The sequence below is a fragment of the Arvicanthis niloticus genome, chromosome 12 (genome assembly GCF_011762505.2).
Source record: "Arvicanthis niloticus isolate mArvNil1 chromosome 12, mArvNil1.pat.X, whole genome shotgun sequence".
NCBI lineage: Eukaryota > Metazoa > Chordata > Mammalia > Rodentia > Muridae > Arvicanthis > Arvicanthis niloticus.
Window position 1 is genome coordinate 18,036,649 of NC_047669.1, and position 25,992 is coordinate 18,062,640.

Here is a 25,992-nt window from a genome sequence, read left to right on the forward strand (position 1 = left end):
AGGATCCTCCGGGCACCCAGACCAAGTGCCCAATATAGTCACCTAGATGAATCTAGTGGAGGAACACCCTCCCCACCCCCTAAAAGCCTTTCTTCCCCAAGACCCTTGTAGGTTCTGGCTGTTAGGGGTGCTCTTCAGGACTAAAGAGCGAGAGAAGATACCGAAAAGAAAGAATGTTCCCTCAGAAATGGGGCCACCATCAATTGACCAGGTCAACAGCAGGTTACTTCTGACCAGATCTGACTGAGACCTTCATATGGCAGAAGGTAAGGGGTACCTGAAAGCCCATGCCAGATTCCATTGGCAGGTCTTGAGAGAACTACATGAGACCCCACTAATTTTGAGTCAGGGCTGAAACTTGACTATTTGAGATTACCTGGCATTTTGAAACTTTTTTTTAAAGTATTTTTTAATTTATGTGTTTAGGTGTTTGCAAATGTGACCATTGTGGGGTCTGGGGTCTGAGGAGACAGCTCAGTAAGTGAGGTATCTTCCATGTCCTGCGTTTGATTCCCCAGCAACCATGTGAGAGGTATGCACCATGTGGTGGTACACACTTGTCATCTCAGCACTGGGTAGGTGGTGATGAGACAGGTGGATTCCAGGGTTCACTGGACAGCCAGTCTAACCTACTTGATGAGTTCTAGGCTAGTGAGAGGCTCTGCCTCAAAACACAAGGAAAGCAAGATGAACAATACCCAAGGTTGTACTCTGGTGTACACACACACACACACACACACACACACACACACACACGCAAACAACTTTTTAAATGCAAGTTAGGAATGTGCTTTCCCACAAAGCTATATCACCCACTTAAACTTCTTTTCAAAATAATGAGTTGGAGGAAAAATAACCCCTCGTCTCTACATTTGAGCCTGAAGGCAACTGCTGTTTCTGTTAAGGCCACTCCTGAACCTGATCTGGACCTGAAGGAACGTTCCTTTTCCCATCATCCTGTTACTGATGACTTGGGGCTCTCTTGCACCTTACTGGTCTTGTTGACAAAAGAATTTTAAATGGTCTCAGAAGGAAATTCAGGGACAGTATTGTTGGTACTTGACAGTGAAGACTGCAGGATTGGACAGTTGTCAGGGGAGTGAGATGGTTAGGAGAAAGAAAAGTTAGACACTCTGAGGGGGAGCCAAAGAAAGGAATCAGACTTAGTGGAAGTCTGTGAGCAGCTGCATGGGGGTAGAAGGAAAGAGAGGAACAGGAAGATGGAGGGGAGGGAGGGGGAGGAGAGAAAGTCCAGAGTGTTAGGACAAGAGCAGTGTGGTGAAAGGGGAGATGGAAAAAAAAAGAGGAAAAGTTGCATTTTATGAGTTAGAACACAGAGAACATGCAAGCATCACAGCAGGAGTGTGTCATCAACTGTCATGGGGGGAGGGGGCTTCTGAGGATGTATACGTACATACTAAGAGGACTGCTATTATTCCTGTTGTTTTTGGTTTGTTTTTTTATTTTTGAGATAGGGTCTCTCTACATAGCCCTGGCTGGCCTGGTACTCACAGAGATCTGCTTGCCTCTGCTTCCTGAGGGCTGGGATTAAAGGTGTGTGCTACCATGCCTGGCAACGCGGTATCCTTACATATTCAGACATAGCTGTCTTTTTCCCATGCTCTGGATCTATGCTGATCCTCTTTGTGTTGTAAAACTTGATTTTCTTTTTTTCCATAGTAGGGCTCTGTCCTTGCCTGCACATAGGAAACTCCTGCTGTCTACAGCAAAGGGTACCATTGATCAAACCATTTATAAAGGGATTACTGACCATCGACCTTGCTTTTTGCATCAGAGGCTGTGATTGAGGTGGTATTCATGTATCTATCTCAAAGGGATGTCCAACATGCTGTCCATATTGGAAAGAATACTGTTGGCCGTGGACCATGGACCGTGCCCGCAGAAGCTGACATAGATAATGTATTATGTGTCACATGGTGCCTGGCAAGCAGCGGGCTGCAAGTGGTCCTTTATACTTTCTCCCTGGTCCAGGATTCCCCGCCTGTCCCGGCCCCCACCTCATCACATCTTGTATCACCTGGCCAGGTTGTCCTAGAGCAGAGTGAACTGTCCCCTCTGCAGGCAGGGCCTGTCCCCTCCACAGGCAGTGAATACCTCAAGGGCAGTGACCGCAGACACTTCAGGACAGAGTTAAAGTAAGCAATGCCACGTCCAGGGTTGGCTTGAGGCCAATGCTCTTACCTTTGGCCTGTCCTCCAGGCCCCAGGATAAGGTCCTTCACTGCCACTCTCAAAAAGAAAGAGTGACCATTCCAGTGAAGAATCTGTTTCAAGTTTGTCCCAGGGTCCAACTGGGAGTTCAGATCACTTTGAGTGGGTATTTTAGTAGGGTTGTTCATTTATATAAAATATATACTGTGCATATATATATACTATTACAAATATATACTATGAATATACATATATTGCAAAACTCATCAAACTATCAATGTTATGAATGGCCTTCCCTCTAAAAGACAAGTATTGAGGCTTGAAGGTGAAATGGCCCATACAGGAGAGAAATTTAAACATTTATTTGTGAGTGTGTGTCTATGTGTCTGTGTATATATGTAAGTATGTGTATTTGTGCATATGTATGTGTGCGTATGTATGTGCAAATGTGAGTGTATTTATGTGTGTATCTGTGTATGTGTGTGTATGTGTATGTATGTGTATATGTGTGTATATATGTACATGTATGTGTATGTGTATGTATGTGTATATGTGTGTATGTACATGTATGTGTGTGTATATGTGTGTATGTATCTGTATATATGTGCATATATGTGTGTATGGATATATATATGTGAGTATGTGTGTATGTGTCTGTATATATGTGCATATATGTGTGTGTATGAATATGTATATGTATGTGAGTATGTGTGTATGTGTCTGTATATATGTGCATATATGTGTGTGTATGGATATGTATATGTGTGTGAGTATGTATGTATGAGTGTGTTTGTATGTGCATGTATGTGTTTGTGTGTGTATGGATATGGATGTGTGTGTGTATATGCATGTGCATGCATTCGTGTACATATTTGAGGTCAGAAAACAGTTTGTGGGAGTCGATTCTTTCCTTTCACTGGGTGGATTCCAGGGACTGAATTCAGGTTACTGTGTTTGGTGGCATGCACCCTTACCTGCTGAGCCATCTCAATGAGCTCAAAAATGCTACTTTTTCTATTGCTGGAGACTGAACTTGACCTCAGCCATTCGTGGTAAGCTCTCTAACAACTGAACTACAGCCTCAGTCCAGTGAGACATTTTAAAGGATTTGGTTCACATTTCTAGCGTCTCAAAAAGTTTATTCTGTAGAGAAGGCCAGCAGGTAATATTAGGAGACTAAAAGTTTAATTAATTTTATTACTTATTTATTTATTATTAATTCATTTAAATATTAGGAGACAGCTTTTTCTAAGCTTTAAAATTTTTTCTTATTTATTTATTTTGGTCTTTTGAGGCAGACTCTCACTGGTCTAGAACTCATAGAGATCGGAATGCCTCTGCCTTCTGAGTTTGGGGATTAAACATTTGTACTACCACACCTGGCTCTATTTTTTTAGTGTGTGTGTGTGTGTGTGTGTGTGTATGTGTATGCATGTGTGTATGCATCTGTGTATGTGTGGTGTATATGCGTGTGTATGTGTGTGGTGTGTATGAGTGTGTGCGTATGTGTATGTGTGTGGTGTATATGAGTATGTACATGTGTGTAGTATGCATGAGTCTGTGCATTGTGTGGTGTGTATGAGTGTGTGCATATGTGTATGCATCTGGTATGTATATGAGTATGTGCATGTGTGTTGGGAGCCGACTCCTAGCAGAAAGCGGCTATCCTCTTTGCAACCATCTTGGACCATATACCCCGACAAGAGACTTGTTTTCAACAGCCTACAACAGCTGAGCACACTCTGATAAACATCTTGTTTTTCCCACATAGCTTTTGTTGTTTAGTGCCCCCAGCTGCAAGGTGCATGTGGTAAACTGTCTTCAGCTGTGTTCCCCTGCTTGTGCATACAAATACCTAGGATTTCCTTGCAATAAAGTAGACTAGAGACTTGCCCACACACCCTGTCTTGCCTCCATTCTTCGTGTCTCTTTCCCTCCCCACTTTTCACTTTTTCTTTGCCCCACTCTCTCTCTTGCTAGATCCTGTTGTCTGATCCCCGCAGACCAGAGCACTTAGCCCCAAAGTGTGGAGCAGTGCAGGCTGGGACACAGTGGCCCCTAAGCTGGGCAGTGTAGGCTGCGACATAGTGGCTCCCAAGCGAAGGGGCAGCTCGGGCCATTACAGGTGTGTATGTGTGTGGTGTGTATGAGTGTGTGCATATGTGTATGTGTGTAGTGTGTATGTGTGTGATGTGTATGAGTGTGTGCATGTGTGTATGTGTGTGGTGTGTATGAGTGTGTGCAAATGTGTATATGTGTAGTGTGTATGTGTGTGATGTGTATGAGTGTGTGCATGTGTGTGGTGTGTATGTGTGTGGTATGTATGAGTGTGTGCATGTGTGTATGAGTAGCGGGGTGCACATGAGTAGAAGTGCCCTTATAGATCAGTAGACAGTGTCAGATCCTCGGAAGCTGGCATTACAGACAGTTCTGAGTTGCCTGACATCCATGCTAGGAACCAAACTCTGGGGGTACTTTGTTGGAGTACTGTGCACTCTTAAACACTGAGTTTCTCTCCAGCCTCAACTCAGCACATCTTCCGTTACACAACAGAAGGATAAGAAACAGAAGGAGGGGCTGGAGAGATGGCAAGGGGTTAAGAGCACTGGCTGCTCCTCCAGAGGATCTAGATTCAATTCCTAGTACCTACATGGCAGCTCATAGCTGTTTGTAACTCCAGTTCTTGGGAATCTGATATCTTCATATAGACATACATGCAGGCAAAACACCAATGCACATGAAATAAAAATCAATAAATGTAAAAGAAACAGAAGGAAATATAGGTATTGTTATACACACATAGCCGTGGTCATAAGGTGACAAGAACTAAATTCTCAGAACAGACTTAGTGACTGTCACATGGTGTCATCTACGACTTTGATTCCCTTGACCTCAGGAATCGCTTCAGCTGCCTCAGCTTGTTACTGGCAAGGTGACCAATCCCCCTTTTCTGAAGAGATCAACCTGGGTCACCACTGTAACCCAGCTCCATTTTCCACTGTGCTTCCTGTGGCAATTCTAAGGGATGCCCTTGAGGGATCCCAGCATGCCAGGCATCCACAGACTTTCCCAACACTCAAAGGGTATAAAGTTTGCCCCAATCTCCTTGCAAGTGACTCTGTACAAAGTTCCTGAAACATTTGAAGCGCTTCCTCAGGTTGTGCATCCTGGCATGGTCAGGGTTCTCTGGCTGGTCCCCATCCTGCTCAGGCTAGGGCTGACTTGTGCCTACACGTGCCTGGCAGGGAGCTCCGGTGTGTGTGTGTGTGTGTGTGTGTGTGTGTGTGTGTGTGTGTGTCCCTTAGCTGCAGCTTCTACCCTTGATCTTCTGCTTGCCAGAGGGTCAAATTTACAGACAGTTTAAACGTAAAACAAACAGTAGCAAACCTGAACTTTGTCCAGTCAATGACAAACACGTGGACATCCAGAAGCTCAATACTGTATCTTATCAGTAGGTGGCTTTTCTGTCAGACTTGTGTGGGAATTTTCATTCCCAGGTAAAGCATTGGAAGGAAACACATCAAGCCTGGAGAGATTTCCCTGAGCGGATATTACACCCTGCTGGGGAGTAAGAGGGTTCTGGGGTATCTGACTGGTCACTGTCTGGAGGGGGCTCGGCGTGCTGGTAGGTGCTGCAGACACCACCTCACTGTGCTGGCTGAGGTAAGAGAAGGCTGACCCTTAGAATCCTGCAGAAGAACCCAAACAGAAAGGCTAAGTAGCTTTGCAAATGAAAAAGCCAGGTTTTAACTCCGGTCCCAACAGGCAGAAATGAAAGGAAAAAAAAATGTGAACTAAACATGTAACTGTGTATCTTTTTTTTAAAACTTAAAAAAAAAAAAAGACTTCGAAGTATAGAAAATGAAATCAGATTTAAGCATTGAGAGCTGTGTCCCATGTACTATATACACTTAAAGGTTTCTATGGGCCAGGTATAGTGGCACACACCTAGAGTTCCCCAAATCAGAAGGCTGAAGTAGGAGGTTTGTGAGTTCAAGGGCAGCTTGAGAGTATCAGAAGCTGGCTACTGTATGAGGAACCACTGTGAAGCGTTTCCACATAACCCGGAAACTACAGAGACAGCGCTGAACCTGCTATAGAAAGAGTCTCTACTCCAAATGCCTCATAAATTGGGGTTATAAGGCTGGGGGAGGGGTCAGTAGTAGTGTGTCCTCAGCACAAGACCCTGAGTTCAATACCCAGAAACCTCCTTCCTCATTCCCCGAAAAACCTAACCTGGGTGATGATAGATAGACAGACAGACAGACAGACAGATAGTCGTAGATATGTATAAAATAGATGGCATAGATGCTCGGCTATAAAATATAAAAGGTCTCAGGTTGCTTTCAGGATGGTGGCAGAATTGAGGGGTGTGAAGCAGAGAGGCACTTGGCACAGTGATTGGTGCAGTGATAACCCACTAAGTGCTATTGTTTGTTGAAAACGCTAAGTGTTATTGAAAGCGGGCTCTCCTCAGTGGTTTACTGAATTTCTGAAACAGCACAGTTCTGAGGGCACAAGAGCTCAGTGTGTGGAGCTGAAGGAGTCTGACAGTTTGTTGTTGCTGGGGGTGTGACAGAGCAGCTCAGACGCATGACTTTTTATTATCTGCTTGTACTCAGTCCTTTTCAAGGATTCCAATAAAGACTGGCACGGAGGCATACACCTGTAATCCCTGCACTAACAAGACTAGAAAAAAAGGAAGGCTGGCTCCAGGCTAGGCTGGGGTCAAGAGTGAGTTAGCACTAAACAAACAAACAAACCCAATGACCCCAAAAGAGCTTTGCTTAGATTTAAAGGCTAGTCTATTCACCGGCACTCTACAAATGCTAGTCAGGAGAAGGGGAAGGGCTGGGGATTTATCTCAGTGGTAGAGTGATTGCCTTGTGTGCACAAGGCCTTGGGCTCTATTCCCAGAACTGAAATTCTTTTAAAAGCCCAGATCCCCAAACCTGAGACAGAAAGGAGGTGGGTGGGTGTGTACCTTCCCTGATTCCTGTCCCACCCCCCACCCCACCTCTGCTTCCTTTGGGCTCTCTTCCCTGTTTACCATAGGGGATGGGAAGCCCCCTCCACTTCTCTTTGATCTGCAGATTTCAGTTTAACAGTCACATTAGGGTCAACTGTCAAAGTCTTTCCGCAACACACCACCTGGAGTCCCACAATTTGATTTAGAAACTTTTATTGGGCTTTTTGTCTTCACTGCCTATTGTAAAATAAGCGACTTGATACTTGAAAAATTCGTAAGATTAAGAATGTTTCTCTCTCTCTCTCTCTCTCTCTCTCTCTCTCTCTCTCTCTGTGTGTGTGTTTGTGTGCAGGCATTCACATACCTCTACACTTGTGTGGAGGTCAGAGGTCAACTTTAGAGAGTCTGTTCTCCCTTCCACCATGAGGCGGGGTCTGTTTTGATTCTGGGCAGCATATTCCAGCTTGGCTGGTCCATGAGCTTCTGGAAAACTCTCCTGTCTCTGCCTTCCATCTTGATATAGAAGTATTGAAATTACAGATGTGCAAACACATTTGTCTTTTTATGCGTATTGGGGTTTTGGATTCAGTCAAGGCTTTGGCTCCACCCCCACGCCCTCCACCCCACCCCCCAACATCCCGTGCCATCTCCCCAGGCCTCCAGTTTAAAAGAAAAACCCAATTGCACCAAAACAGAAAATCTGTGGGGTCTGGGGTAGCAGATGGAACCACTGATTTCTCGCCACAACGATCTCCTCATAGAGGACCACACACCCGGTTCGGTGAAGGCTTGGAGGTGGCTAACCGCATGGTTTAGTCTGCACCAAGCAGATGCTGCTCTCTCCACTACCAGCAGGGAGCAGAGGCACACGGGGCCAGAGTCCAGAAAGGAGAAAGATATTAACTAAGGGCTGGCATTGGGCAACGTGTGAATTAGGAGGTCATGAGGATCTGATTCAGCAGGGGAGCTTGGGTGTTGCGGTTTCTGAGACTCTTTCAGAAGGCTGATTCTTCTGTGAAACCTCGCCTGGGGGCCCCACTCTCACTGCACGTCTCTGTCCCTTTTTCAGAAGACTTACAGTAGGACTCCTGCTGACTCACTTAGCTCATGCATGCGTCTCATATCCGTACATAGCAAAGATCATTTCCCTGCCAAACCTGTATTTGCAACAGCGCCCTCTGGTGGTTCAGGTGAAATGCATAGGTGCTAAAGAGCCTGACCTCAGGTCTTCTGTCAGGGCAGTGAGATGCAGGGAAGGCACATCTTGGCACATGTCTTGCTTAGAGGGACCTGGTTCCCACAGGTTTCTGCTTCATGTGTTCAGATTCACCGCCAAGCCTTTTCTCCAGTTCCCAAATTAGCAGGCAGAACTGTACTAGGGAGAGAACGAACTGAGATGCTGCCCTGTACTAGGGAGAGAATGAACTGAGATGCGGCCGGGGCCCAGTTGTGTCTGACTGACTCTCAGTCCTGCCTGACTTTCACCCAGTCAAAACCTTTCTTCTGGGCGTGGCCATTTCTTGCTTATTTCCACGGTGTTAGTGATGCCCTCGAGGGTAGGGCATTTGAGAAATAAAAGCATGAAGTCCCAAACCCAACAAACCAGTTCTTCATTAGCAGGGTTGGAAGAGCCTGAAGTAAGCGCCGAATGCCTCCTTGAAGCAACCACTGGCTTCATCTGGGTTCCCATGCCTCCCAAAGTGGCAACAGAGGAGGGCATGCATATTGATAGCTTATTTGGGATATGAATCTCCTTTACATGGATAACGGGGTGACGAAAGAACATTTTCACCAATCACAAGGCTTACTGGCATACAGAGAAGTTTGTTTTTTATAATGTTTAAAAGTGGGAAAAGAGCCAGGTGTGGTAGTGCTTGCCGTTAAATCTGCCTATAACAATAATGATAATAATGATAATAATAATAAAATGTATTTAAAGTGGGGAGAAGAAAAATCTCACAGGGAACACACTCCATAGACAAAATACATTAACCACACCTAATTTCTGTTTAATTTAGATGCCACTTTTGAGAGTCAAGTGGTTCCCTGTTTCCTCTGTGCATATAAAGTCTAGCAAGCACCCAAGGCATACCTTTCTATACGCTCTTAGGAGAGATGGTTTGACCACCCAGATATTACAAAAGGCACTGGGGAGGAGGCGCTGCTTGCTAGAAGGCAGTGTGCTGGTGGACGAGACTGCTCAGGGTGGCCTTGTGATCTCCCTGAGGGTACAACTCTTGGGGGCGCTCTATGGTTTGGAATCTAGTAGTCGAGGTTGATAACTCATGCACATGGTCTGATCATGTGTGGTAGAACATTCTGGGAAGAGGATTGCTCTGTATGTCATTATCACAGCAAACAAGCTACTCACCTAGTCAACCATTGGGACTCACTTCAAAGCTACAAAGCAAATAAATCTCCAGGAACAGGAGTGTGTCTCCCTGTAGTCAAATGGGGATGGGAGGGTGGCCTGAAAAAGGATGTGCAGCTGAGTTGGTCACCTTTCTCACTACCACAGACCCCATGGGTACTGTCATAGCAGGAAGTACTAGACTCACCTCAGCACAGTCAAGGGGCATAATGAGTGGCAGATTTGGGTCTCGAGGGGGTAATATTGGTCAAAGAGAGTCCTGGTGCCGTTGTCTCTGGCTTAGCCAGTGTCAGAGGGCAGTGGGTTGCTGCAGGCATTCTAGAGGCTGTGACAGGGACCCCGGAAGCCAGGAAGCACAGGTACAGGTGGGGCAGGGGCTTCTCAGGTAACACCAGCAAAGCTGGGCTGTAAAGATTCTGAAGCAAGCCAGGCGGTGGTGGCACGCCTTTAATCCCAGCACTTGGGAGGCAGAGGCAGGCGGATTTCTGAGTTCCAGGCCAGCCTGGTCTACAGAGTGAGTTCCAGAACAGCCAGGACTACACAGAGAAACCCTGTCTCGAAAAAAAAACAAAAAACAAAAACAAAAACAAAAACAAAACAAAACAAAAACCCCAAAAAAATCTGAAGCAAAAGTTGTTTAAGGTAAAGTCAAAGAGTTCAACTAATTATCAGAGTCTTTACACATAATTCTTAGACCAAAGTTAGAATCTACAGCTTTTCTAGGTGGGAAAATTAACTCTTCTAGCATGGCATAAAGTGTTACCTGGTGACATAGTATACTCTAATGATTATAGATTTTTATGATTGTGGGTGGTTTGGGGGGGTGGATTATTATTATTGTTATTATTTTATTCCGTTTTTGAGACAGGGTTTCTCTGTGTAGTACTGGCTGTCCCAGAACTCACTCTGTAGACCAGACTAGTCTTGAACTCAGAGATCTGTCTACCTCTGTCTCCCGAATGAGTGCAGGGATTAAACCCATGCGCTAGTTTACAGTATAGAAATTTATTGTTATGGATTACGGCACCATCTACTGAGTCACTCAAGTAGTCAAGTGGCATTCCGAGTCACTTGAGTCTGGCTTGAAATGGGCTCAAAGAACTAAGGCGTTCTCTTTTCTGGATTCTCCCGGTCTTCAGCGCTCTGGGTACCAGAAGAGGGGCGTAAAAAGGGAGCCCGCAGCCTCAGTCCTCATCCGGGGACCTGACTGGCAGGTTTCTTTAAAGCCTCGGTCCCCTATTGTCCCCATACTTCCCCGGGGCGTTCATCTTTGCAGTCTCTTTCTACGCAGTCCTTATGTCATTTATCTAAACATAGCTCATCCCTAATAGATTCTGGTGTCGTTCCTCAGCTTGTTTCACATCCTGGAAACAAGTGTCTCGAAGTAGTGGGAGTTGAGGAGAGTTCATTTATTGCTGACTGACCCTGAAGACTATGCGCACAGTCCCTCTGGTGAAACCTTGGGAAACTGCGATATGTTAAAGACCCTCAGGAGAAAAAAATTTAAGTGTCATATCGTTAAATGACATTCAAAAGTCAACCAACTAACCATTTAGCCCCGATGAGTTTTAAAGACAGCAAACACAAAAGACCAGGAAGAAGTTTCTTCACTTCCTGGAACGGCGCCGGCTAGCTGGTTTTGGGGGTGGGCTGGGGGCTGAAACCTTCTCGCACCTTTTGCCTCTTCTCCCCACCCCCCAGGATCCAGAAAGCGAAGATCAGATGACAGTGAGGATCTATCTGTACCAGGCTTGGATCAAGATGAACCTGCATGAGCAGGTTTACCTCCGGGGAGTCTAGAGATTAGGGGCACCCTTGACTGGAGCAGAGCCAGGCCGGGCTAAGGAGGGCTAAGGAGGCTGCGCCTGAGCACTCCCCGCCTCCGCGCTGTCTGCCGTCGGGCCCCGCCCGGCGCAGCCCTAACGCATGCACCGGAGTGTGTAAGGCACATCCGGGTGTCAGAAGCAGGAGGCCGTGGGTTTAGGGGTTCAGGAGAGAGTCTTGGGAAACCTAGGCAACGCGCCAACTCCAAGCCACAAGCGCGAGCACCTGCACAGCACTGAGTTCAGACGAGCGCACCAGTCCAACCCCCTGCCGGCTCGCTTTGGGGTAAGAGGGAGGGTCTTCATCGGGGTAGCTCGGGTGCTGCACACCAGCTCGGTCTGCTTGGTTTGGGTTAGCCCGGCGCGGCTACGGAGCCGGGTCCTTGGAAGGCGGGTAGGGCAGGGACATCGTGTCCTCTAGACAGCCCTGTGGCCTAAGAGGAGGAAGCAGAGATGGACCGATTGATCCCTCTGCCTCGGCCCCAGGTGGTCTGCACCCGCCACCCTCTGCTGGCCTCTGGCCAACTCGGTGCGCGCCTCCAGGAACAAGGTCCTTTATTATCGCTACCAGAGGCCCAGGGTTGATCATGCGGCCGCGTGGCCTCAGGTGAAACCTTCCGCACTCATCGTTCACTGCCCGCACGATTTCACGGAAGGGAACGGAGGCCGCAAGAGTGGAGGGAACTGGCCCAAGGTCACTTCGTAGTCTAAGGCCGAGCCTGGGTCGAAGCCACTGAGGCAGCCTTCGGAAGGCACTGCGCGGTCCTGACCCATCTCCCGACCTTTTTCCACGTCCGTCCCCCTCCTTCCGTGGCCTCCACTAGGCTCTGTTCTCGGGATTTTGGCAGCGCCTCCTCTGCTCGGAAAGGATGCTGGACAGCGGTGAGGCCACGGGTCCAGTCGCGTGAGCTTTAGCAGAGCCAGGGTTGGTGGAGACTGGGTGGGCCTCGGTGCTGGGGAAAGAGGAGGAGAAGGTTCGGGCATGGTGGTGGCGCCGCGGGGGTCGTCTGGGATGCCCAAGTGGCGGGGGGCCTTGGCATCGCCAGGCCGGCAGTCAGCCCAGTGCAACGGCTGGAGGACAGTGCGGCTTTGTCTAGGCGGTGCAGCCTCAGCCAATGGGAGCGCAGCCGTGGCCGAGCCCCCTTGGTCCCCGCCCTGTAGCCCTGTAGCCTGCTGGAAGGGACCGCAGCGCTGGGATTGGCTGCGCGTCTAGAGCGACGTTTGGCGCTGCGTGGGGGAGGAGGCGCCTGTGTGACTCCATCCTACCGCTTGACTGCTGGAAGGCGCCAGGATTGCTTGGATCTGCGCATCTGGGTGGGGCTCTGACGTCCTTTTCCCTAACCCTGTGGCTGCTCCTTCCAGGAGGAGGCGGCATATCATCCATCGCATGTTTTTCCAGCCAGTGAGCCAAAGTCGGCCCATAGTCAGCAGTTGCAGAGTCACTGTCTAGCCCAGACGTTCTCATTTGGGCAAGCTGCAGAGACTTCCTCTTGCCAGGATATTTATGACGCAGCAGATGTCTGTCTTTCGACATCAGATTCGTCCTGAAGCACTGGGTATAGACAACCTAGCAGGCCAGAAAGCTGAACGGAGACATTTATGTCTCGTTCATGATTTCTAAACAATAAATCTATAGAGGAAACCTAGAAGCCAGTGACTTACCACCTGAGTCCTATTGGGGTGCTCACAGTGTACGTGGGACAGACGGTTAGGGCTCTTGAGTAGTTATGAACTCCAATATACAATGACTAGGTGATTGTAATTACATAGATCCAGAGGGGGAAGATGTTTTTGTTTTGTTTGTTGTTTGTTTTTTTCCTCTGCGAAGGGTTGGAACTAAGGCGTCACGGATGATAATAAGCGCTTACCACTGAGTTACATCTTCAACCTGATTTCTATTGTTTTGGGTTAATGTCCCACTAAGTTACCTAGACTGACCTTGGACTTACAGCCCAGGAAAGCTTTAACCACCTGCCTCAGCTTCCGGAGTAGCTGGGATTACAGTCCCTGTTGAGAGATTGATTTTAGGTGTAGGCAATTAGAAAGAGTAGCCTGGGGCTAGAGAGATGGCTCAGTGGTTAGAGTACTGACTGTTGTTCCAGAGGTCCTGAGTTCAATTCCCAGCAACCACATGGTGGAGGAGTTGTTATTTGTATCAGTTAGGTGTGAAGTAGTAAGTTGTATACCTAAGGCTGGAATTTGGGGCAAAGGCTGAGCTGGAAATAAACCCTTAGCATGTTGATGTAATAACAAATGATAGATGTTGATAACAATATATTAATATTACAATAATGATAATGACATGTAGATTTATAACAATGATAGCATGTAAATAATACAGCTATGAAAGCTCATGATATGGTAAGAACAGACCAGGAATGGAACCCTGAGACAGCATCCGTAGTTGGCCTTGCCCTTGGCAGGCGAGCCCTGTTCTCCTAAGCATGGAATGTTCTCTTAGTCTGGCCATTGTAATTATAGTGATTTGACAGCTCTGGAAACATGTTCTCTTTGGGGGAGCACCAATGAGTGGGAGAGGGAGGCAGACATCCTCTTGTCATTATAAGGTCAACAGTGAGCCATTCTCCGAATGGAAGGCAGATGACTTAATGACAGCATTCAGCAGGATCCACCTCCACCTCCCTCCCCTCAGAGTCTAAGCATAGCTCCTCTCCCTCATGTCTTTCCTGGGGTCGTCTTGGATCATCTAACTCATCGAGGGTCATGGGACAGGCCATCTCCTTGTGCAGCTATAGCTGTGGGGAGTAGATCCTGAGGGCTTGGAGGAGCCTGAGAAGAGGGATTAATAGACTCAGTGACACGGTGTCAACCATATAGTACTTCATCTGTGCCCAGAGTCCCCTGGGCAGATCCAGGTGCCAGCATTTGGTGTGTCTTTGCCGAACGGGGGTGTACAGCTAACTCCTTGGCTTTATGAACTCCATTGAGACTAGTTGTGACTTATATCTGCATTTGTGATTCATGGATGGTGAGGATGATACTCCTGTGTGTGTAATCCCCTTAGGCTTCCTGTCCAGATGATTCTCTCTGCATTTGTGATTCGTGGATGGTGAGGATGATGCTCCTGTGTGTGTAATCCCCTTAGGCTTCCTGTCCAGATGATTCTCTCTCAGAGGGCTGGCAGGCATCTATTTGAACAAGGTTTTTAAAACATGCTGCCTGATTCTTCTGAAGCACTTCTGAGGAACAAACAAAACCACTAAATGGTTAGAAGGAAAATGCCTGGAGTATAACCTACGTCTTTCTGCTTCAGCGTCTTTTAATTCAGTCTCCTGTAGTGTCCAGGCAAACTCAAAGGTGACATTGTGGAATGTTTTTATTTGGTTCAAGTATAGCTCCCCTGCCTCTCTGTATTAACTTGGAGTGCTAAGCTGGACAGGGAGTGGGGTTCAGTGGTAGAGCCTGAGCAGAGCACTGGCTTCAGGCTCTGATACCCCAAACAAAATGAAGCAAACCACAACTGACCACTGGACTGAAACAAATAATTATTGGAAATGTAAAGTGGCCAAATTTAGCTGTAGGCTATCAGTTTGGGACTTTGGTTTTGTCTTGGGTACTTCCCTGTGGGATACCTACAGAGGATGCAGCTTACACCCCCTTCGGTGGGGCAGGGTTCTCTCCCATGTTTCAGTGCCAAAGGCCCATTTAGACATCCCACCCAAATTCCCACCTCCAATACTCCTGTCCTGCAGATGCCCTTCCTCTTCTGAGAAAAACTTACCCTAACAACTACTGACACACTGCAAAGCTGGCAGCTATTCCCTCTGCGAGGTACTCACTTTACAGTGCAGGACACCCAGTAGCCGACAAGGATACATTGCATATGTGTCGACATAATTCAAAGGCCTGTGCGTTTATGCGCTTTAAGCTATTTTGACTAAAGCACTTTACATTCTGCTGAATCTAAGGAAAACTAAGTTGAAAGCAACCCTCTATTTGCAGATTATGCTGAAGCATTTTCTTCCACAGGCAGTGAGCCAAGGGCTGGGGAAGGTCTTTAATTACAGACTGCATTTGAAATCAGCCAGCAGCAGAGTGACCAGGCTTCAGTTGTGGTGGGAGGAGGTGGAGTTGTGTGTGTTCAGCTGGGTATTCAGCACATGGCATCCTGGAAAGAATGAGGCCAACTCTGGCCTGAGTCTTCTACAGGGGCCAAGTCAGGCTCTCCTTGCAGGGACCTGCCATGGGAACTTCAGTCTGGGTTGCATGGTGCATTCCTACCCTCAAGGTGCCAAGATGGGCCAGGCCTCTGGTCTCACAAGGCTTTGTCTCAATTGAAGAAAGTTAAATAAACTAAGAGTAGTGTGGGGTTTAAGGGGCACGGACCTACAGAGTCATGCTGTATGTTGCTTGGAGCACCTGAAAAAGGGGGAGTGACTTTGCATGGTTCTGTTGCCGTAACAGAATACCTGAGACTGACAACTTTGAAAGAAAAGAGGTTTAGTTTGACTTTTGGGTTCTGGAGCCCTGGAAGTCCAAAGTACAGCTTCTGATGAGGGCCCTATGCTGTTCAGGGTCCAATGCGGTTCATGGCACAGCAGGAAGTGGTCACTTGTTTGAATGAGGTGAATGCAGCAGATGGATTGCTTCATAAAGACCTTTTCTGAAAGGAACTCATGCAGCCCCAGGGGAGTAACATCTCTCCCAGGAAGGCACTAATTCCTCCTAATTATGAAATCACTTTTTTGTTACTTAAGAACCAGAGAGCTTCTTATGTAGCCCGTGCTGGTTGGTCTCAAATGTGTGTTTCCTCTGCCCCAGCCTCCCAAGTGTTGAGATTATGGGTACCACCAACCTGGCTCCTGATTGCCTGTTTGTTTGCTTGTTTCAGTTTGGGTCTTATTTGCTTCTGTAATCTCTTGGAACTCAAGCTAGCCTTGAGTTTTCTCTGTAGCTGAAGATGATTTTGCCTAATTACCCCCACGTCCCAACACTGCCACAACGACGGTCAGATCTTAGTCTGATGGACTTGGGGGGACAGCTCAGTAGAACATTTGCTTACATGTCTGGAGCCCTAGATTCCATCCCTAGCCCCCTCCTCCCTACATTTCAACATGGAGTTTCCTAGGAAACAACCATATTTAAACCACAACAGGTAATGAATAGCGGCCACTCCAAAACCTGAAGGGACAGAAGACCCCCTCCCAGCCTCAGCCATGATGGAGGCCCTGAAGCTGAGGAGATCGGCCTCATCAGACATGCCTGAGACACTGCTGGAAAGTGAGCAAACTGAGCAAAGTGAGAAAGTGATTCAGAGAACAGGGCAGTGGTAGCACAGGTCTTTAATCCCAGTGTTCAGGAGGTAGAGCTGGCATATCTTTGTGACTTCAAGGCCAGCCTGGTCTACTACCGGAGTTCTAAGACAGCCCAGGTTACAGGAAGAGAGACCTTGTCTCTGAAAAACAAAACAAACAAAAGAGGAGGTGTGAATGGGAGTGACCCAGGATCAGGAGTACAAAAGAGACCAAGTTCAAGAACAACAGAAGTAACACAAGTCAGAGGCCTGTCTGCCTGTCCTGGGAATTCAACAGGCCTCTGCCTGCCTCCTTTGGTGAGCATTGTCTAGGTTGGCTTGTTGACTAGCCTAAGGCTGCCATGATCTAGATACTGTTTGAGCCTTAAATCTCAGTTTGAAGTTTGAAAAGGACAGATTTAATTGACTGTTCTCTTTTACTATGGAAATTAGTAAATTTTTGTTTAATTTTTTTACTTGATGTGTATGAGTGTTTTGCCTTTGTGCGTGCCATTGCACCACGCCCATGCGTGGTACCTGAAGAGGTCAGAAGAGGGAGGGTGTTGGATTCGATGGAATTGGAGTTCTAACCACCGAGCCACCCCTCCAATCCTAAGTGAACTATTTTTCACCTGCAGAGGAGGAAACTTTGGGAATGTCATCGGGTAGAGCACCTAGGATGGATCGGTTGGCCGATACTCAGCCATCTTATTACTAGTCTTGATTTGTAGATGTGATATTGAATCACCATGGTGCTGAGTAGGGCCTCCTGTGGCACCATGTGACGTATGACATCGTTGAAGTACTTCAATTTAACCTTAAATGGGAAGGATGAGAGGGTGTATATGTGGCCTTTGTTTTCTCATTGTGTGCAGGTTTTGTTTTTGTTACTGTTTTGCTTTGTTTTGGTTTTGGGAGTTTGTTGTTGTTGTTGGCAGAGTCTTTTTTTTTTAAAGGACTTATTTATTTTATTTATATGAGTACACTGTAGCTGTATTCAGACACAACAGAAGAAGGTATCAGATTTCATTACAGATGGTTTCGAGCCACCATGTAGTTGCTGGGAATTGAACTCAGGACCTCTGGAAGAGCAGTCAGTGCTCTTAACCTCTGAACCATCTCTCCAGCCAATTGGCAGAGTCTTATAGCCCAGGCTACTGAGGAACTTGCTGTATAGTCTAGGCTGACTTCCAACTTGAAATTCTCCTGCCTCAGCCACCCACATGCTAGGATTGCAAACATGGACTACCCTGCCTGGAGTGTGTGTGTGTGTGTGTGTGTGTGTGTGTGTGTGTGTGTTGTGGTGGTAATATTTTAAAATCAGTGGCACTCAATCTAGATTGTTCTTAATCAGCCTCCATCTTAGCCGCCACTTGGCTCAGGCAGCCAGAGACACCAGCCCTGCCACCCATGAGACGCCAGCATGGGAGATGGCTCTGCCAATCTTCCACAAGGAAGGGCTGGGCCCAGACCATCCCGCCATCCACACGGTACCTGGTAGAAATGAGACTCTAATGCTTAGATTATCCAAAGGCTTTATATGTTTGGTAATGCTCAATAACAAGATGCCCACACAATTAGAAGTGTAACCCAATACCCAACCTAGATATATCAACTACCTTTGACTGCTAGAGACATGTATCCATCCACTGCCATATTCCCCTCTCTCTGGTCCTCTCTCTCCTTGCTCCTCCTCTCCCTTCTTGTCTTCCTCTCCTTTCTCCTCCTCTTCCTCTCCTTCCTCCTCCCATCTTAGCTCCTCCCAATTTACGGGAAAAATATGCAGCTATATGCGTGTGTGTGTGTGTGTGTGTGTGTGTGTGTGTGTGTGTGTGTGTTTTGGTTTTTCAAGACAGGGTTTCTCTGTGTAGTCCTGGCTGTCCTGGAACTCACTCTGTAGACCAGGCTGGCCTCGAACTCAGAAATCCCCCTGCCTCTGCCTCCCAAGTGCTGGGATTAAAGGCGTGCGCCATCACCACCCAGTGTGTGTGTGTGTGTTTAATGTTTTAAATGCTGTAATGTGGAGTCTCTGCTCTCATCTTGTAGCTCCAGACTCTGCTCTAGGGCCTAGATTCTAGGGATTACTTACTAATTCAGTAATCCCTAGGGGTGGGGGGAGGAGGTGGCTTGCTGAGCCAAGTGATCTGTGGTGTGGGGCTGCAAAAGCCACCGTCAGAGGATGGGGATATGCTGTGAGTGAAGGTTGGTGTCCTGATCACCACAGATGGGTGGTGTGATATCAGGAACCTGGATGACAGAACAGCACTGAGTTAGAAACCAAGCCCCTGAGCCCCCAGCTCAGTGGTTAAGAGGTTGTGAAATGCTTACATGCCGCTCTCACAGAGGACTCGCCACCAGGTGTGTCAGACCTGAGGCCTGTAGGTCACATAACGCTGAGGACAGCTACAAATGTGGGCCAACACAAAATTATAAACTTCCTTTAAAGCATTATAGTTTTGTGACTTTCAGAACTCAGCCGTACAGTTCTTGGACATGAGCTTTAACAGATGATGTCGCAAAGCTGGATGTACCTTCCCCTGGTTATGTCCCCAAGTCAGCTCCCCCATGGTTGCTATAGCCCAGTTTGAGGATCACTGGCCTAGTTCGACGTTGCCTGTCACACATGGGTGACCCTTCATCCATGGTTGCCCTGTGACTGTTGGTACACCTTGTATCTCGGTTCTCCATCCCATGAGGCTGTACCTTGAGCAGGGCCTAGTTATGGCAGGATGATTTCCTGCTACTGCTACATTGTATACGCAGTGGGGCTTGGTGATTATGCAGTGTGAGAGGCAGGCAGAGTGAGGAGGAGAGGAAGGGGAGAGAAAACAGGAGGCTAGCAACGATGGAAGAGGACACATGGGTCGAAAGCAGTCCTGGGTAGCTACTTACCAAAAGGTTAGATATTGGGTAACAACTCTAATTGTGTGGCCATCTTGTTGACTGAGCATTTCTAAATATATAAATCCTTTAGATAATTAATAAGCTTTAAGAGTCTTCATTCTACCTGGTATGCGAGGATGGCAGATGTTTGCAGTTCAGCCGAGATTTGTGGATGCAGTATGAGGGATTGGCAGAGCCATCCCCACACTGGCATCTTGTGGGTGCCATGGCCTGCGCATCTAGCTAGCCAGAGCCCCGGTCACAGCCGGGGAGCAGTGGGAATGTGGTGGCTGCCTGGGAACAAGCTGGACCCGGCGCCATTTTCTAAATATCACCCCTATACCTAGTCAGTTAACTTTAATAACTTAAAAAAGAAGATGGCCATTCCTGACTAAACTCCCAAGTAGAAGACACTGAGCGTGTACTTTGTGTTTCAGAACCACCAGAAGGAAGCAGATCTTCTTACAACTTAGTGTGACAATGCTGGCTGCGCGTATCTCCAGACCCCTGTCACAGCTCCCAGGAAAAGCCCTAAGTGTCTGTGACAGAGAAAATGGGACAAGGTAAGCAACCCAAGGAAGAGCTGGCCTTGAAGACCCCCACCCCCTTCCACAGGCAGGTCCTAAACATCCTCACTGCTGCCAGACTCCAGTGCTCAGGAGACAGGCCTTCCCGGGGCTCACAGGGGCTCACAGGGCAAACAGGAACAGCTCCTGACGACTATCTAAACCCCTTTGTCTATTCAGGGGCTGTAGCTCAGGGAAAGAGCACTTGCCTAGTGTACACATGGTTGCTAGTGACTGCGAAAATAAACCCTTTTCCCCTTTTATATGAAAGAAATTTTGTTTTTCCGAGGCAGGGTTTCTCTGTGTAGCCCTGACTGTCCTGGAACTCACTCTGTAGACTGACCGAGCCAGCTCAGTCAACAGGCTCCCAAGGGAGTGAGGATTGCAAACAAAAAGACAATTAGACAACACTCTAACATGGCTCCAGTCACTGCTGAGGCTGAGGTGGGTTTATTTTTTTTTCCAGTCATCTTTTATACCATTCTAGGTACATGAAAAGAATATGGTCAGTTCTTAGATCAAAGACAAAGTAACCAAACAAGGCAATAAACTAAGTCCCCTGGTCACTTTTTCTAGGGGCTAATTAAAAGGAAAGCCACACATTCCTCAGCTGAGTTTACCTTGAGCTTTGCATTAGCCCAAATGTAAACATTCTTATCTGAGCCTGCTTCCTTGTCCAAGCCCAGTGACAAATGTTGCCAAATTTCTAGAAGCAGCACCAGGAGCTCTGCACAGTAGACCAGGCTGGCCTTGGACTTAGATCTGCCTGCCTCTGCCTCCCGAGTGCTGGGATTAAAGGAGTGTGATACTACCGCCTGGCTCTGGAATCCTCTTAAAACCATATAAAAATTGCAAAAACAAAGAACACCCAGATTCTCCTCTGTATCAGGAGATATTTAGAAAATGGTGCCCGGTCTGGCTTGTTCCTGGGTAGCTGCCATGTTCCTGCTGCTCCTTGGTTCTGACGCGGGATCTACCTAGTTAGATCCGCAGGTCCTAGCTCCAGGAGACCCCAGCGTCAGGGATGGCTCTGCCAATCTACCATGCTGCATCCACAAAGCTCAGCTGAACCCCAGACAATATCTGCCATCCTCGCAGTACCTGGTAGAATGAAGTCTCTTAAAGCTTAATGATTATCTAAAGAATTTATATATTTAGAAATGCTCAAGAAACAAGATGCTCACAGAATTAGAGTTGTTACCCAATATCTAACCTTTTAATAGAAGTTACTACCCAAGACAGCTTTCGACCCATCCGTGGTTCTCCATGGTCTATAGCCTCCTTCTTCTCCTCCCCTTCCTTTCTTTCTCTCCTCCCCTTCCTCTCTTCTTCTCTCAGCCCCACCTCTTCTTCTACTGCCTAATCACTGAGCTCCACTGCGAATACAATGTAGCAGAATAAGTATCCTGCTACACTTCTCACTCAACCTCCTTAGCCATTTGCATCATATCAAATCATATTGTATCCATGAGCATAAGGACATTGCTGCATATATAATGCCGATAACCAAGCTGCAGACCTCACCCAGCCTCCACCAAAGGCCTGATACATAGCACGTAATGTAGCCCCAGCCACCACATCTGGTTGATGTGCCTCCTTAGCCTCTTCCCATCAGCAACAACTTCCTTACCTTCAGTCACAGTCTTGACACTGAAGAGTGTTTCCTGGCATGGGGTCTGTGTGTGTGCCATCGTGGTTATATACAGATTAGCACGTAGGCAAGGAGCTTGCAGGATCAAGGTGTGCCCTTCTCGTTACCATTGTCTGTGTGACTCGTTTCCTTGGTCTTTTTCCATTTACACTCTTAAGTAAATGCCCTGGACATCCCTGAACTGCTGTGATTTGGAAGGATTATTAAATAAGTTCAGACTAAACAAGTGGATCTTTGGTATTTTGGAGACAACATCTTCTCATGTTGCCGGGCTGGTTTCCCACTCCTTGGTTCAAGGGTCCTCCTACTTTAGCCTGTAAGTGCTAGGTCTAGGTGTTTGTGTAGCCAGTCAGTAGATCTTGCCTATAACAAGGGGGGTTCTGTAGGTTCTGCTGCTTCAAAGTAAGACATACTTCTGGTTATATTTGAGGGACATGAAACAGAACATCAAGTTAAATGCTAAGTCCCTGTAGCAAGAAAATTGGTGTTTTCTATGCTAGTATATTTCTTTAGAACATACATTGTGAATTCCCTCAGCATTTGCTAAAACCCATTTGTATGGGATCTTGAGGTCTGGTTGGAAATAGCACTTCAGCTCTCCACCGTTGCCATGTGAGGGATTTAAAATGAGCCTCCGTGCATAGCAGTGTCCTTGGCATGCAGGAGACAAGGATCCTGGATGCTAAAGGGCTTTGGAAAGCAGTAACTTTCTGTCTTTTTCTTTTTAATCCATGCATATTTACTTTTTCAAATCCTTGAAGGTTACAACATCAGGAACTCCATGTCCAGTGACTTAACCAGGAAGGTTGCCTGGGAATTTGGCAGGAACCATGCCACAGTCTGCATGGGCACAGATTGCCCTTCTTAGATCACGCTGGGTTTGTCCAGCTTGCTGCAGGACTGCATGTTTTCTGCTTTGTTGCACATAACTACAACTCTTTTCTCAGGGAGAATTCACCTCATCTTCAGTATAAGCATTGTGCATTTAGGAAGAGCTATACTCCCTCTGCAAACCATGCATACTGCCAGGGAAAATGACTTGTACCACAGGCTTCTTCACCTTCGTAACTTTAGATGCCCAGTTCCCAGGAGGCCAAGATACCCCATTCCTCAGGCACCAGGGACTCAGCACTTTCTGTCCTGTGGCTCTTCCCTCCTGTCCCCTTTCACTCTGGAATCTATAGAAATCACCGGCCAGCAGTGTCCAAGCTGTATTGGTGCCTTGCTGAGGAATATAGCAAAACTACCCACATCTATTTTTCAAAGCAAGTGATTCATAAAAACAGAAAAACCTGGGCCTAGAGAGATGGCCCAATGATAAAGAGAACCAACTGCTCTTCCAGAGAACCCAGATGCTCCCAGAGGAGCATCACGTGGCAGCTCATAACTGGTCTAACTCCAGTTAGAAGGGAATCAGGTGCCCTCTTCTGGCCTCTGCAGGTACCACACACATAAGTGGTGCACATACATATGTGCAGGCATTCATACACATAAAATGAAAAATAGAAAAACCTGACTCCAAAGTGGCTTTTAGAGATTTCTAAGATTTTCGTATATGGAAAATAACCACATCTGGGCAGTAGAGGCACACAGCTTTAATCCCAGCTCTTGGGAAACCAAGGCAGCTGGGACTACAGAGTGAGTTCCAGGATAGCCAGGGCTACCCAGAGAAATCCTGTCTCTAAAAAACAAAACCCAAAAGAAATTAAAGTATTTCTACCAAAGATTTATCCTTAAAGGGAAGTGGGGCATTAGTTGCATTTCTGGCTCAATTGAGGGAAAAAAACCTGTTATAGGGACATTCCTGACTATCTGACTGGATGAAGAGATACCTGATAATTGCAAGGGGCACAGTGTATATGGTGGGGGGGCGGGGAATACCAGTTGAACCACAATGAATTAAATGTCCCTAGTGTTTGACGTCTGCGTTAGATGTCCATGCGCAGCTCAGAACAGACTACTCCAGACCAAACAGTTCTGGGGGTGGAGGGGAGTTTATTCAGGAGATAGGGCAAAGGTAAGGGTAAGAAGATGGAAGAAGACAGAAGAAGAGGAGGGAGGTCAGGGGGTTCTGCCTGTTTTATATGGGCGGTGGCATAGTATCTCCCAGGTAAAGGTGAGGTAGCCAGGTGGATTCTGGGAGTGTATGGCGGTTGCCTTGGCAACGATGTGGGTGTGGCCCAGATGTGATGTCACTGGGTTCAGAGCCTGATACTAACACCTAGGGCAGTGGAGGACATGTAATCAGTAGAGGCTGAGAGTGCCAGCAGGTGCAAAGAGAGGCTGGCACAGGGGTAACCTGTGCTAAGATCAGTAGGGAAAATCTTTGCTCAGTTGCCCAGGGCTTCATGCTCCAGTCGTCCCTGCCGGTGAATACTGCTGGTCTAGCAGCCTTGACCAGTCCTTTCCAGCCCTGACGCTTGTGAATGCGTCCATTGACAGGAAGCAGCCTTCTGTCTTTGGACAGCTCTCTATGCAGTCTTTCTTTATAGTAAGTAGAAATGATCCTCCTGTAAATGGCACCCTTTGTTCCTGCGCCCATCTCTGTAGTCACAGTCGCGTCTCTCTTTGGAGTCCATGCCATCCAGTACCCCTCCGCTTGTTCTTTTTATTCTGTCTATATGGCTTCTCCTGAGTGGCCTTTCCTTGCCCTCTGCTCCTTCTTAGAGTGAAATGCCCCGGCAGCCCAGCCACTGCTGGTCACCAGCCTCAGAGTGGTCTCACGGGACACATTCAGATGAGAACTTCCCCAGGAGTGGCTGGCTATGGCTGCTGCCATGACACCTGGCAGTCTGCTCCTCTTAGTGGCCCCAGTAGCCTTTGGGTTTAGGTGTATCTGGCTGTGCCAGAAGACACTGGTGCCTCCGGAAGGCGGCATACTGATGTGTTCTCACCCAGGACACTCCACCTCTACCCTGCACTAGTGATCTGCCCAGGCAGGCTCTGGTCCAGCAGTGTAGAAATGGGTTCCGGTGTTTTCAGCTGCCCACCCTGGGTTTGAATAATCCCTCTTGGCAGCTATGTGACACTGGAGATTCTTAACTGAATTTTTTTCCGCTAGAGGCCATTGCGAGACTATACTTCTCCCAAGCTGCACTTGGGTCAGTCTTCTAACCCAATCTTAACTAGACTGAGCCCACTTCACTTGCGGCTCCTCTGGTGAAAACCAGTTCAGTTACTGGTTACCGATGCTGGTCCATAATGGGAGTAATAACAGATAGAAGCCCGAACAGTAAGGAAGGCTAAAGCCAACATGGATACCTCCATCATCCTGGAAGGTCTCTTCTATGTGGCCTTGAGTTCCTGGATGCAAGTGTTCAAATCAGCAGTGGTGCTGGCCACAGGCCCTTAGCACAGAGTAGCTCTGCTTCGGTCTGCCTCACCCTGGGGAGTCTGCTTTAATTGTTTATGAGCAAGGGCCCCTTCACACCAAGAAGCAGCCCTCGCCCGGGGTCTCACACAGGTGTGGGCAGCCTAGCAAAACTGAGAACATTGAAATGAGAGCAGATGTGAAATGTGAGAGATGGCTGACAGCCAGGCAGAGTCCAGCGGGATACTCATGCCAGCTGGAGCTGTCCCATGCTGGATAGGGGCCGAATCACCCCTCTGTAGGGCTCTGCCTCTCCGGGTTGGGTGCAGAGAGTTTGGGGCTGTGAGTTCTCTGGAAACGTAAAACTGTACCACTGGACAGTTAGGTGATGATGGTAGAGCCCAGTGCCACCACATTCTGGGCAGGACACTGAAGAGTTTGACCAGGCGCCAAGTGAGTATACAGATAACATAAATTGGACTTGTTGTTGTTTTGCTTTTTAATTTTAATTTTTTATTTCATTTTGGGGGTGGACATGGAAGGACTGGGAAATGAGTGAGATCAGGGTGCATGATGTGAAATTCCCAAAGAATCAATACAAATATTATGTTGGAAAAAAACAAAAAGGAGGATGTTGTAGACGAGCAGAAAGATTTTTAGGCTACCTGGGTTGCAAAAACTTCTAAAGCATCTAAAGGATTTTCAAAATTTAGCAGTGCAAGAAGAAAGAGTCGGCACAGAACGTGGACAAACAGTATGTATATGCCCCAAGCTGTGGTCTGAATGCTTGTGTAACTAACCTCCGAAATTTGTCTGCTGAAATCCAGCTCCCCATGGCGCTGGTGTAGTGTGGTTCTCTAGAGGAATAGGGAAAGAGAACTTTAAAGGGGTGCATTAGATTGGCTTAAACAGTAGAGGCTGGCCAGTCCCAACAATGCCTATGTACATGCCGAAGAGCCAGAGACCCCAGCAACTGCTCCGCAGCATCAAACCT

General features: G+C 47.4%; 1 protein-coding gene across 2 annotated transcripts in view; it reads left to right on the forward strand.

Moving 5' to 3' along the window:
• The first annotated feature begins 5,692 nt into the window (after positions 1–5,692).
• The window catches only part of Bdh1 (3-hydroxybutyrate dehydrogenase 1), a 36,204-nt gene continuing 15,904 nt past the window's right edge, over positions 5,693–25,992 (forward strand). Inside the window, exons 1-2 of one of the 2 annotated variants that reach the window (XM_076942775.1) lie at positions 5,693–5,834; positions 19,909–20,034. In XM_076942775.1, the coding sequence (XP_076798890.1) occupies positions 19,952–20,034 (83 nt within the window). In that variant the 5' untranslated portion in view covers positions 5,693–5,834; positions 19,909–19,951. Of the gene's footprint in view, positions 5,835–11,410; positions 11,621–19,908; positions 20,035–25,992 lie in introns of those variants that run through there. The other variant, XM_034515171.2, reaches the window with a different exon arrangement.